This window comes from Clarias gariepinus, chromosome 8 (genome assembly GCF_024256425.1).
Source record: "Clarias gariepinus isolate MV-2021 ecotype Netherlands chromosome 8, CGAR_prim_01v2, whole genome shotgun sequence".
NCBI lineage: Eukaryota > Metazoa > Chordata > Actinopteri > Siluriformes > Clariidae > Clarias > Clarias gariepinus.
In genome coordinates, this window is record NC_071107.1 from 1,337,992 (window position 1) to 1,352,589 (window position 14,598).

The window sequence follows — 14,598 nt, forward strand, 5'->3', positions numbered from 1 at the left end:
AAATCAAACTTACAACAACAAAAAAACAAAGTGCGATGGCATGTTATGTGTGTGTTATCAGTTACTACAGGGTATTTTACACTATAAAAATAAGCGTGGTCCTTTGTGGGTTGTGCCGTGGCGTTCTATGTAAGGGATCCATGTTCAGTCCGGAGTCTGTCTAATGTATGCACTGCAAAATGTCACACCTTAGCAAGTGGAAATATCTCAAACGTAGTCAGATGTATCTAAAAAATATAATTCCTTAATATTCGATTACATCAAGCAAAAAATAAGATTAAGACTATATTTCTAGATACATTTAATTATGTGGGGTGTCAATCAAAAATCCCGGTTTGACATGAACACCCCTCTTACTTTTAAAATGTCCTTCTTTTGCTCTGTTGGCAGATCCTTTTGCTAGTTTAAGCATTTATACTGTAAAAGAAGCAAACAAGACATTTACTCATAAAAAGTTTTATAATGTTTGTCTTTTAAGTTGCATAAGACAAACTACAGCATCCCCTGCTGAACAATCCCACCTCGCATGTCACCTCGCTCAAACCCATGACCTGTTCAAACCCAGTTGGCACAAGCAAAGGCGTATCGATGTGCACCAATGCGTGGACAGACGTGCTTACATTGGGTTCAAATAAAAGTACTGTATATAAATATATAAATGATATACCATATCATTCTACTTTTATTGAATTATTCATTGACAAAGTCATGTGTTCAATATTGTCACATTTACATGCACTAAACTTGGCTGCTATAAAGCTGCTGTAACAGAAAATGAATCAATACTCTTCTATCCAAAAGTAAGCAAAAGTAAAGGAGTAAAACCCTAAAGGTCCCTGGTGAGGGTGTTGGGTTCCTGCACATTAACGAAACGTTTATGCCGAGATCAATGTTGAAGACACAAAAAGAAGAAAACAGAGATGGAAATGGATTTTTTTGCATACCTGGTACAAAACATTGTTCACATAGTTCCTTTCTGAGAAGCCTGGGGTCATCAGCTCCCCGTAATCACCATGTAAAACACCACCAGCGCCAACGAAATCTAGGCAAGGAAGAGAGCGGCTCAGAAAATGGGTCAGCTGGATAACGCCCTGGAGATATCCAGCACTACAGTATGTGGACTCATGCCATGAGATCCTGACACACTTCTAGAGCTGTAGTTCCACACATACACACCCTCAAAACCCTCCTGATGATATGATCTACTTCTGATTCTCTTTCTCAGTGGCGGCCGGTCAATAAGGGGCGCAGGGGCACCACCTTCTTAAAGTTAGGAAGAGAAGAATGCTACAGTACTTTAACATGTAATTATTTAACATAATAATTATTTATTTTAATAATGAAATAAAGTCAGTATTTCTTAATATGATTTATTTACGATAAAAAAATCTAAACTGTATTACGTTCATTTGTGTTCGTGTACGCGGGGCGCCGGAAAACCAAGTGTCTATGTACAGTAGGCACGTAAATTTTTGAAAAGCATGTGATTTGAGGCTGGGCTCTAATTGGATTTTTTTTAATCATCCTTGGGGCGGAGCACTGTGCGCCCCGAACCCTCCCACTTTTGTTCTTAGCGAATCAATATTGTTTTTAAATATTTGGGCTCATCTGATCGGACCATTCTCAACGAGTCTTATTAACGCTCAGCAGAATGTTGGTTAATGTATTGAATAGTGATTGACGAGGAAGCAGATAAATATGAGAGAAAATTCTGTAATTTCTTTGGTAAAATACCCCTTCAGAAGGACGAAGAAAAAAAAAAACAGTTACAGCTTAGTTAGTTAGTAGACCAGATCGACCTGATCTACTAATTAAGCAGCAATCAAGTGATCGCGGCCGAGCTTACACTCAGTGCTTTTCCAGCACTTCTTATGGATATTTACAGACGATTATTAAAAGTTCAATTTTAATTTTGTTTGCGCTTCCCCCAAAAAAATTTTGCACCAGCCGCCACTGTTCCTTCTGCTGTTGGTTCCATTTAATTACCCTTAAAGTTTCCATTCGTCAAAACCAGACTTACCAGTACTGTAGTGGATTTCATCTGGACACTGTAAATTTTATATACTGTTCATATACAGATGTTCTCATCATAAAGACCATCCTGAACTCATTTCTTACCCTCCGTTACACCTCATACTGTAATGGTTTAGAATCCTTCCTCCTCCTTCTTCTTCCCCACTCTGGTATCTTCATTAGAAATCATAATAACTATTGAGAATATCTTTTTTAAGCGCCGTCGGCCAAAAAATGGTATCGGTGTTAAAAAGTCTCTCACCTACTGTAGGTGGAAAGTGATTTTTTTTTTTTCAAATAGGATCATATAACTCTGTTTTTCATAATACTTAATGCTTCTTATCTCCTGATCCATGCTTAATTTTTTATCCGATACAAAAGATACACATTTGCTAAATACAATTTCATGATATTTGATGTTTTAGTGTCTGTAACTTTTTAAAAGTCAAATATTTCAAGGATCTTAACTGTCATTTAGATAAAACTTGTCCAATTTAGATTTTACATAGAAAGACATAAACCTGAAAAAGTGTATTATTTAAAAACGCATTTATGTTAAGATATTGCAACACAAATTTGACATGGTTACGGACACTACAGATTTGTGCTATTTTTTGCTTACTATGTCAGCAACATTTAAAAAAAAACTTTTTTTTGCTTCTAGAAGCTTACACCAATTTTAATATCAATACTCATGAAGAAATGTGAATAATTAGAAGTGAGACAGTACAACACTGAAAACTGTCCATTTTTGGGTCTCATATAAAATCATCTCTCAAAAACGTCTATAGTTATCAAATTAAAATTTTTAGGGAAGCGAGATCAGTCACTTTCATGTTGCATGAACTTCAGTAGTAGCTTCTTTGTCCGCACACATTTTCTTGTATTATATGTATGACGTAAAAAAAATAAAGAAATAAATAAATCAGCACCAATACTGTGTTTTGGCCATGTACAAATAAATATAAATGGAGTTGAGTTAATATGAATCTCATGTCCCTGTTGCATCGCTGATGCAGCTGTTGGTTTTCTAGGTCAAATGCACAGAGGCGCACATCACCCTCCCTCAATCCTAATGCTGAACAGAGTACAGTTATTTAATTCTTATTACAACTCTGACATAAAATCGTTCTAAATGCAATCAGGTAAAGCTGATATGTTTATAATGACTCCAGTCCTGGGGACGTAATGAGGTCTTCAGGACGGCACTATGAGTCTGGCCATCATGGACCCTACTGTAGATACCACATCGTTCCTTTTAACCTCTGTAGATTATTTTGTATATGTTTTTATTTAATTTCATCTACCTGTTTTATACCTGATAAATTCAATACATTGAGATATGACAATATATCTAAATATTTGTCTTTTCATTAAATAAGTTTGTGATTCAAAAATGTAAATATTACATAGTATTAGTCATGCTAATAGTTACCGGTGACTTTATCAGGGTCCACAGCACGATACACAGCTTTGAATCCTCTCTCTGTGTATTTATCGTTTGTATCGAAGTGCACCTTTAAACTGCTTCCCAGTGACATAATCGCCTTGGGGCTGGAATAACCACAGTATGTTCCTGGGAAAAAAAATAATAATGAAAACAATTAAAGCATGAGGGGCGTTCAAGTCAAACCAGGACATGTGATTGTGCAGAATAACAGAACAAAGAGTCGAAACTCTATATAATCCCCTGATACACTGATGCACTTATCCCAGTGTTTTACTCGTGCTTGGACACCATCAAGGTAAGAAGTTTTCTCAGTACGCCGGAGACGTGATCGGAATGCCTGTCTGATTGACATCTGAAACGCTGGCCTCCCAGGAACCCCTTTACATGTGTAAATGTCTTGGAGCAACCTCTTATAATAACAAAGGCAGATTAGTGGTTGAGCATATAAACATGGTCCATATTATAAAAATAGTACATCAAATCTACTTGAAGAAATAAAGAAACATTCCGTATGGATACGTTAATAAGATTTGTTTCTTTGAATTGCAGTTTTTTTGTTTTTTTTGTGAAAAGACCAAGAAATATCATGTTAAGAGACCTGGAAGGGGAAAAAACAGCCACAAAAGAAGAAAACTATCAGGGATCTTGGACTGTGACTCATTCAACAATTTAATATGATCCACCGCAATAGCGGTAAAATAAAATCCCATTGCAGCAAATCCGAAGGTTTGGTTGAGATGACTCAGTCCTCCTCAGGATGCAGGGGACGGCACGACTCCAGTTTAGTTTGGATGGATGTTTTAATGTGGAACATTCCATCTGACCCAGAATCCCAAGTGGTTTGTGGTGGGGGGACTAATTTCAGGCATGACATCAAAGCACGATTTCTTAGCCTCAGAGTCGGGAGGACTGCAGCTACAGGGGGGTGGGGGATGTGTGTGTATGTGTGTGTGTGTGTGAGAGAGAGAGTATGTGTGTGTGTGTGTGTGTGTGTGTGTGTGTGTGTGTGTGTGTGTGTGTGTGTGTGTTTTGGTTTGAGGAGCACTTAAATTGGTCAGAGACTGAGATCGATATTTTATACGTTATCAGTATCCAGAATTTTTCGCAGCATGTCTCTATTTTGAGAAACATCTGCAGCTGCTGTTGCCAGTGAGAGATAAATAGCTTGTATAATGTTTTCTTTTCTAAAATGACTCTAAAATGGAAAGCATGGTATCACTGTCCTACTGTATGTACGTAGATATGCTGCATACTGTAAGCACCACATACTAAGATACAGAACGCAACCCCGATTGGATCTGATGAATGATAATCATCTAGGAGGAATAAGTGAGTGTATTGCGGTGGGGGAAGATATTTCAATCCTGAGTTTCGTACTCAAAATTATAAAAAGAGGGCGTATAAATACTGTATGTGGCAGCCTTGGAAGCACTTTCACGTCAGGGATATTGACATTTCCTACTACATTTCTACCGCTCTTTCCTACAGGGTCCCGGTGGGTCTGGAGCCTATCCCTTGTACAGGGGGCCAATCTCAATCGCAGGGTACACACTATGGAGAATTTGGGAGCACCAATTAGTCTAATCGGCATGACTTTGGACTGTGGGAGGAAACCGGAGTCCAAGGTGGAAACCCACCAAGCATGGGGAGAACATGCAAACTCCACACACACACACACACACACACACACAGACCCCGATGCCGGAATCATGTAACAGCTTGATGGTGCTGGGTCTTAAACCAGCAACATTCCAATTAGTAACCCAGAGCCTTAACTGTTTGAGTATATACAGAGGTTAAATTAAAGTTTATGGTTTCATCATCATTGTTAAACTTCTCATTGTATTTAGTTAGCATTTGTAATATTTTTAATGTTAAATCGCTGTTTCCCTACAGCGTAAATTATGGATTTTTTTCTATTCTATTTTTTTTTTTTTTAAGATTGACTCAGACCATAAATGGTTCTCAAAATTTAAATAACACAAATAAGAATGTGTTAAAATAAAGAGAAAAAAATGAAATAAAGTCACTATAGCAAAAGCAACGTGTTTTATAAACACTGAAAAATAACTGAACACAGACAGGGCTGATCCTGTGGATGCTAATGAATATTAATGAGTACGCAAATCCAATGGTCACATGACAAAAGTGTAGCAACTTGCTCATTCGCTCATTCCTTCTGTTTCCTCTTCCAAATTTCAAATTTCAATATAAAATCTAATTGTTGATCTAAAGTAGTCTTTTAGCAGATTCCGTACAAAGCTTGCCCCCTTTTTTTTTTTTTTTCGAGTTGGCTATGTCTCCGCCATGATGGTTCCTTTGAAGAAAATTATAATGAGGTCATGTGTTCTCAGTGCCATGGAAAGGGGGGTTGGGCCTGATTAGCATAATAAAAGTACAGGCTACACAAAACAACGGTATCACTCATCATTTTTATCGATAATCTTCTTATTTACTTTAATCACACTGGTTTTATCATACACGCTAAGCGGCTAAATACTGTACACCGCTACCTCGATCACTCGTCTTGACAGCACAGATAGCAGAATGATGTTTAAACAGAAAAGTAGGGAGAAAAACACTGTAATGTTTAATACTAGAATGTAAACTCCATTGATATTCTGTTTAAATAATGTTTCTGTTTTATTAAATGATAGTTCAACATTAAATCGAACATTAAACATCTGATATAATAGCTGTAAATATCGCCATTTTATAAATCTGTCAGTACACTGTCCTCAAGAGTGTTGTAAAGCACAGCTGGAGCAGGAATATCCAATAAGTGAACTTCCTCAACACAACACCATTATCTGGTCTCTCGTGGTGTGTTCAGTAAAATCAGTGGGGGGGGGATTTATCTAGCGATTCATCGTTATGTGGCAGGCAGGAATCCCAGACAAAATGCTTTGATTGTGGATCACATGACCACAAGAGCCCTATCATCAGAATCAACTTTTTTTAAGCTGTAACTAATCTTAAAATCTGCATCTGAATCAATCTAACAAGCTGCTGTCCTCATCAGAAGCCATTCACCTTCAGCGCCACAGAAGCGTAATAACGAAACGCTTCAGACTTTAGAAAACAGGTCCAATTGGGTGAAAAAGTGCTAAAATTCCCATCTATAATTCATTATTTAAGTTACAGTTTGACAAATATGAACGAATCTATATCAAGATTTCTTGAGTGACAGTGTTCATTGTTTTGGATAAAAATAAATAAATAAATAAATAAATAAATAAATAAAGAAAGAAAGAAAGAAAGAAAGAAAGAAAGAAAGAAAGAAAGAAAAAAAGAGGCAAAACAAAAGAAAAAAAAAAAAACCCTAAATATTACATGGTTATGCCTTTCCCCATACTGAAGTGATGGAAAAGTTATCGATAAAAACAAGATTTAAAGCTGTGTAATAAACTCTGTATATACACTGTACTGCCAAACTTGCACATCAACTTGAGTAACATCCAATTTTTTTTTTCTTCGTTTTCTCGCCCACTTATTTTGAGTCGTACCCAATTCCCACCCATTATTTGTGCATTTTCCTATCAAGACTTCCACTACCAGTCAGGGAGGGCCAAGGACTCTCACGTGTTTTCTCCGAACAACAGACGTCTGTGATTGGCTGTAGAGCCGTGATTGACATCAGAGTGCAAAGTTCCTCTCATCCCTCCCCTCTGAGAGAGCTCGGCCAATCAGCTCTCTCCAGGCCTCCGGCTGCGTGAGGCTGAGGCATCACCCGGGAATCAAACTAGATCCAATTCTTAATTCATAGGGTATAATATGATGTTGGCCCCGCCCCCTTCGCAGCTATAACAGCTTCAACTCTTCTGTGAAGGTTTTCCACAAGGTTTAGAAGTGTGTTTATGGGAATTTCTGACCGTTCTTCCAGAAGCGCATTTGTGAGATCAGACACTGATATTGGACAAGAAAGCCTGGCACACAGTCTCCGCTCTAATTCATCCCAAAGGTGTTCCTTCCACGCTCATCCATCTCCACGCCGTCTCTAAACTGTTCCCACAAAATTAAAAGCATGAAATTGTCCAAAATGTCTTGGTATGCTGAAGCATTTAGAGTTCCTTTTATGGGACAAGGGGGCCGAGCCCAATTCCAGACCCGTTCCAACATGACAAAGCAAGGTCCATAGGGACATGGATGAGTGAGTTTGGTGTGGAAGAGTCTGAAGCTCTTATTGCCGCAAAGGGGGCGGGGCCAACATCATATTAAACCCTATGGATTAAGAATGGGATGTTACTCAAGTTCATATGCACATGAAGACCGGCGAGCAAATACTTTTGGCAATATAGTGTATAATGATGCTGCACTAGTGTGAAGGTGTGGATTTGTATTTGAATAAAACTCAATCTTAATCCTGAGCTGTAATCCTCAAAGTTAATTTCGTCTGCAAAAATAAGCTGGAGACTGTGTTCAAGGACTCTCACTGCCTAAAAACACTGCTTTTCCCTGGAAGAGCAAAGACTGATGCACACTTAATCCTTCGCTCAGCACAGAGCAGCATGTGTAAAAGCCAAGCCTTGAGATGATCGATACCTGCGGGCGGGTGTCCCCCAGCCTACTGATTTTCTTTCACTCTATATCTTCACTACTGGAAAAAAAAAAAAGCTTTTACTTGACTACACTCCTGCCTAAGAACATCACAGCCTAAAATAAGAACTTAAGGATATTGTAGGATTCTCACCGATGATCCCCAACTCATCCTGGAGTGTGAGGGCGTCTGAACTGCATGAGTCTGAATCCTCCAGAGAGAAGTCTTTTAACCACAAAAAGATCACCTGGGGATAGAAAGACAAGCAGGATGGTTCTTCAGCTAGTTTAATTAAACAGACGACGGATGGGGGTTGAGTTCCCATTCTCTCTCTGTCTGTATATGAACCTTTTTCCATATTTCTGCTTAAAAATTAGGCTCAGACTCTTTTTTTTAACGCTCACACAAAAATACAGTAATGATGCCTTTTTACTGAGCCGTGATAAGCTGGAAAGAGATGCTTTAAAGGCTAATTCAAGGTCATGCCTCTGAATAGTCTCCGTCAGACAATTCTATAATTTCATTGATACTAAACATTAAAGAGGTCATTTAATGCACATTCCCACTTTATTCCATTTGATTGAAATGACTAAAACATTTTATCTACCTACCTGTACATACAAATATTGGCCTTTGTACAGAAAAATGTACACATGCATTTTGGATCTGATCGTATGACAATGTAGTATAGATTTATGGAGGAAGAATATTATTGTTCTATTGATTTAGTACAACTATTAGACATGTACGATATTGCAGATAGACTATATAGTACAGACACTAGCTGTGCCTGCAACTTTGTTCATGTGGAATTTAATTGCACACTCATCATAAGCGCATTTAAAAAAATGTACAAAATTCAAATCTGTTGAATTTTGAAATAAACAAAAATTTATACTTTAAGGTACAATGAGGTACTTAATAAACGCAATTTCACACTCATAGGCATGTGTTTAAAAAATGTACAGCGCCATCTGTTGAATTTTGAGATTTTTTTTTAAGGTTGTCCTTTTATGATATAAAATTTTTTAATATTTTTTTTTATTTTGCATATTTTCTCTTCTCGTGGACCGATTGTGATAAAACAAAACCGATATTTTACTTTAAGCTCGGCCAAATACGCCTTTGAAAACTAATTAATTTAAAATTAAAATTCATTCAGTATTTTTACGCGATGCATGCACAAAGAAACAGAAAAAAGGGGCAAAAATTCCAAAAAACATCTTGATGTATTCTATTACTCACGTTACATTCCACTAAACTAATTTTTCACAAATATCTTTAATGTACAAACATGCCAACTTTACAGTTTTATTATGGGACACTATAGATATTTTCTAAAATTTTATACATATTTCCATAAAATTCTTTTGAAGATTTTGTAAAATCTGCTTTGCGACAATGCCCATTGTATAAAGCACTTTAGAAACAAAATTTAATCGAATTTAATTGTTGAATGTCAATATCGTTGAATATTGTTGAATTGTCGAATTTAATATTATGTACTGTGATCAAAACGTAACCTGTAAAAACATCTGGTTTAAGTGACTCGGCTAGGTCAGTGCTGGACATCTGGATAATGTTGCCACTGGATTTTCTATCACCACTGGCTTACAAACGAGTCCAAGTTTCCCATTTCGTTCACATTGTACCTCAAAGTAGCACAACCCTATCAAATACCCTTGGAAGGAGCGCTCCATCTGCTCCACTGCTTGAGGAGTTATGGGCCCCTTGGGAAGGTACACATGCTTATACAGTACCATTCCCCATTTTCTTGTGGCATCAATACGCTTTGTTGACATCGGGACTGTGCTTTACGCGACTATAATTAAGGTCGATAAACTTTGTGAAAGTCCAACGATTATGCTCGACAAAAATAAATGGTTTTGGGGCATTTTAAGCTCAAAGGCAAACGCAATATAATAATAATAATAATAAAGTTTGTCTATAAATGAAACTTGCTTAGTTGATGAGATACTTGATGCTTATGAATAGTGGGCGGGGTCAGAGGGAAGGGGGTGATTTCCTGAATCTGCGTACCCCTGTGCGTGATGAAAATTCTTGTATTGTGTGTTGTAGTGAAGAATTAAATACAGTGCAGAAAGATAGAGAACCAGAAGAGCAGAGTAATGCAAGTTTCCCTGACAGTCCCCCTGCTGAGTCTGTGTGAGCACAATTGAGGGTTTTTTTTTTCTGTTGACGTTGAAATATTCTATTTATTTCAGCATTCTGTCTCTCTCTTTCTCTGTCTCTCCCTCTCTCTTTTTTTTCATGTCTGGATCCGGAGTCTCTTCATGCCGACTATGGTGTCACAACCCCTTAGTATCCTATCACAGGTACTTTCTTGCTTGCAAGAATCCAAAACACAACAGATGCAGCAGGAAAAAAAATTGTCAATTACTTGATGTCTTAATTTTGTATATCCAGCGTGCTGGATTGCAAAAAGTAAAAAAATTAATCCTAACTTATTGATCTGTGAGAGATCCCTTAGGCTTTACTATCGACCCTGTAGTGTAGCCCTTTCTCTCTGTGATTCAACCAGAACTTCTTCTATCAGGACCTCCTCTTCCAACACATCATCTCCTGTCTGCTGCTGATAGCCTCTAAAATCTGGATTTTAATACGTTCGCTTTTACTTGACCTCCTTGACCTGTTTTAGTCTCCAGACTCCAGACTGAGATTTCTCACCTTTTTGCTGTCCACAGTGATGGTCCAACTGCAGCTCTTGCCATTGTCGTAGCGGCTGGGGTAATTTACGCTGCTGAACTCTCCTGTCTCGCCGATCAGCTCTGCCGGATTCCCACATCCTGAATCCTTCGCTACTCCTGTACACAGTTGATCAGAAAACACACACTCACACACATGTCAAGGACCATGTGTGACCTAATTCCACTGATTCCATTAGAGGGTGATGTCAATCATAAATATGAATTATCATTTTTTTCTCACTATAACAGTTGATTTGGAACACATCTGATTCCAGCCCCACGTTGCAGTTATAATTTACTTTAACGGCAGATACCCTTATCCAGAACGACTAACATTTTTATCTCATTATACATCTGAGGGTTGAGGGCCTTGCTCAAGGGCCCAACAGTGGCAAGGTGGTTCAGGACGCTCAAGTTCTTCAACTCCAACCTTGGAAGACCTTCATGACCTTATGGGATTTGTTTTTTGTACATAAATACATACATATAAGCAAGAGCATAGAAAATTATTCTGTTGTGAAACTTCGTGGCAACAGTTTGGGGAAGAACCACCTACTTTATTGGTGTGATGATCAGGTGTTTACAAACCTTTGGCTATACAGTGCATACAATGTGCAAAATGATATCAGTTTGCATAAACCCACTGGCTTTTTTTTTTTTTTTTTATTTTATAAGGACGTAAATAAACGCAGCTTTAGCGTTCATATTCTGCATCCTCAAAGCATTGCGGAGTCCAAAAGTACCGGCACAGCGACATTTTCTCTTTATATTCTGTTCCATTATCCTCTTATAGTATTAATAAACCACAGGAATGATAAGTGTCTTGTTCCCATTAAACATTCTGCATTTTGAGCTTGTACCACCTGAGGCTAAGCCGTATGAAACTCAATACAGCTGCAAGACGGGAGAAAACATTTCAGCAGTTTTTATTTTTTTCTAACTATTCATTTTGATTGAAAGGAGAACCAACAGCATCACAGAATAGATGCTGAATCTCAGAATGCCTTTTCATTTAGTCTGGCTTTTTATATATTTTTTTAAGTTTGCAGTTTGTTAAGAAGCATTGTATTGTATATAAAATGTACAAAATTTTGCAGACAGATGGTCTGGTGAAGATTGTCCTGTTTTGCTGAGAGCTCTACTTTAAACTTCATATCGTCGTATTTGTGATTCATGTCAGACAGTAAATTATACTTTAAAAATGTGCACTCCTTTGCTCTCTTGTGCAAATAACATTAGATTATTTCTCAATGCAAATGTATTTAACACTAATGATTGTATTGGACTACGGTTCGAAAGATCCCAGGTTCAAACCCCACAACCACCAAGTTGCCACTGTTGGGCCCTTGAGCGCGGCCCTTAACCCTCAACTGCTCAGATGTGTAATGAGATAAAAATGTAAGTCGCTCTGGATAAGAGCATCTGTCAAATGACCAAATGTAAATAAAGTAGGATGCGACATTTGTCTATACTTATTGATATACTCCTCCTAGGGGATTTATACGATTGCCCCCCCAACAGAGTGTTTGTGATACCTAGACACTAAGGATGCAAAATTGCGAAGGGATTTTTCATATCTCAAATGCTTCGGTCATGACGATGCCTTAAACTTATGCAGAAAAGTGAGTAATAACTTGTTGAGTGACATCACATAGAGTGACATCATAGTGTCATGCTTTTTTTCCAGCATCCTGGGCTTTTTGGTGGTCTTAACATTACACCCTATTCTAAAATGATGTCATAATGGTATTGGTGTTTCCCCTTTAATTTAATGCGCCCGCTGTCTTTCTAGTGCGCCTGGGTGGTAATGGCACGGGTGCTTGGGCCCGATCATCGCTACTTGCTACAGTATATTTTTATATTTGGTTCTTCTTGATGATTCATTTATTTTGTGCTCTTTTTTCAAGTGTTCTATCCACGTTTCACATGTGATTCTTCTACATGATTCATCAATGACAATTACACTCACACAGGGTCATGGAGGGCCTGGAGCCCATGCCAGGAGCAACTACGGGCAATTTGTTAATGCCAAAATCTGCATGTCTTTGGACCGTGGGAGGAAACTGAAGTCCCCGGAGGAAACCCACTGAGCAAATTTTACCACTACTGGAATGATGTCTCACAAAAAGTCTAAAACTCTAAAAATGATCGTATTTGTAATAAATACATTATTAATAAATAAATATCTTTATTTTTTATAGAAACAACAGGAAACAATCAGAAAATATGATTATGTGTATCTGTGCATTTTGTTTTCCCTTTGTGACCCATTTGGTTCTTTTTTTTGCATAGTCACATTTGTGTAGTTGGTAAAAATTAAATAAAGTAAAATTAATCCTATTGCCCTGGTGCTGAAGAAAAGGATACATCACTCTATACTGTACAATCCTGAGCCCTATATATGTTTATCTAAAAAAAATTATAATCTAAACAAATAAAATGCTCAGGGTTTTAAGAGCTACATGATTTTTACATGTGATACTTTACAAGATTAATTCTTTTTCACATGTGATTTGTTTATTTCATGATATGAAATACTGTATCTGACTTATTCTTCTATATGATTCAGTCATTTTCAAGTGATTCCTTTCCACCTGATTTATTCATTTTTACATCTGATTCATCCACTAAGTTCATATTCATCTGTAGTGGATGTAGGTTTTATGTCTAAGAATAATTTTCACTTGATCACATGTTGTTCACGTGTGTTTACTTCAGTTCCACTGTATTTAATTGTGTTTATATAACGTTTTACCAATGGTCATTGTCACAAAGCAACTTTACAGAATCAGAGAAAATGAGGGAAGTGTGTATGAAGATATTTGCCTTCAGTTCATATGTGTAGTTTCAGGTCATGATATGATGAGTTGCTTAGAAAATCCTGTTTCTTACATTCCAAAATGACCTGCAGCACATTTAGAAGATAGAACTTAAATTAAATTCATCGTGTAATGATGAGACGCCGTATCATCCAAGCGAATATCCTGCAGTGCCGGCAAGGTTGTAATTGTACACGGAAGAGATAATACATGACTCTCATATCAGACTCCTTTTCAATTGTCTCCTAATTGTTCATTCTCAAAGGCCCAGAGTACTGAAAAGAAGAAAGTGTTGTTCTTCTAAAACTTCACCATGAAAATGTCAATGTTATCGAAATGAAGGAATAAATAAATAAATAAACTATTGCTTTGTTCTTGCTGGAGCAGACTAACCTACATGGTGATGTTTCCCAGGTACATCTGTGTGTGTGTGTGTGTGTGTGTGTGTGTGTGTGTGTGTGTGTGTGTGTGTCAGTCTGTCTGAGCCGTAGCCAGCAGCCGAACACATCATCAGCGAAACATCTCTAGACCTCTGTAAAATGACTGGTCTGTCCCGCACGTGATGGATATATCGTACGTTCCTGAATGTTCTCCCTGCATCTCACCCTTCAGAAGTGTGAAGCGATGCTTTGTTTTCTCACAAGATAAATGTTCTTGCGACACTGAAGTGATAATAAGTGTGCGGCAGAGCTGAAAAGAATTACATTGATTCATGACAAAAGCTCTCTGCAATACAGTATTTACGGAGGCATCAGTACCGTTTATTTTCAGACCAGCTTTGAGTACAAGTTCAGGTTTTTGGTATTTGACAATAGTGGAAGGAGTAACCTACAGTACAGTACAGTGCGTAGTATGAATCCGGTGTACCACTGAGTATTTTATTCAGTGCTGTTTTTGCTCAAACTCCAAGATCTAAAGATGTTATGGGATTTAAACAGTAGGTTTAATAGAGACTGAGCTTTGAGCACAGTATGGCATGGATTCCACATCGACTCACGTGTGTGTGGAGCCTGACGCAATGAAGCATTCTTATCTAAGTGCCTGCAGAGCTGATGTGCTCTTATTTTACAT

The 14,598-nt window shown here is 37.7% G+C and overlaps 1 protein-coding gene across 2 annotated transcripts in view; it reads right to left on the reverse strand.

The window, feature by feature from the left end:
• The window catches only part of zgc:154142 (uncharacterized protein LOC555481 homolog), a 61,189-nt gene that overhangs the window by 41,665 nt on the left and 4,926 nt on the right, over positions 1 to 14,598 (reverse strand). For both annotated transcript variants that reach the window (XM_053501397.1, XM_053501396.1), the window contains exons 2-5: positions 10,689 to 10,825; positions 8,154 to 8,247; positions 3,449 to 3,589; positions 945 to 1,042 (exon numbers count right to left, since the gene is read on the reverse strand). In XM_053501397.1, coding sequence (XP_053357372.1) covers positions 945 to 1,042; positions 3,449 to 3,589; positions 8,154 to 8,247; positions 10,689 to 10,825 — 470 coding nt within the window. The remainder of the gene's footprint in view (positions 1 to 944; positions 1,043 to 3,448; positions 3,590 to 8,153; positions 8,248 to 10,688; positions 10,826 to 14,598) is intronic.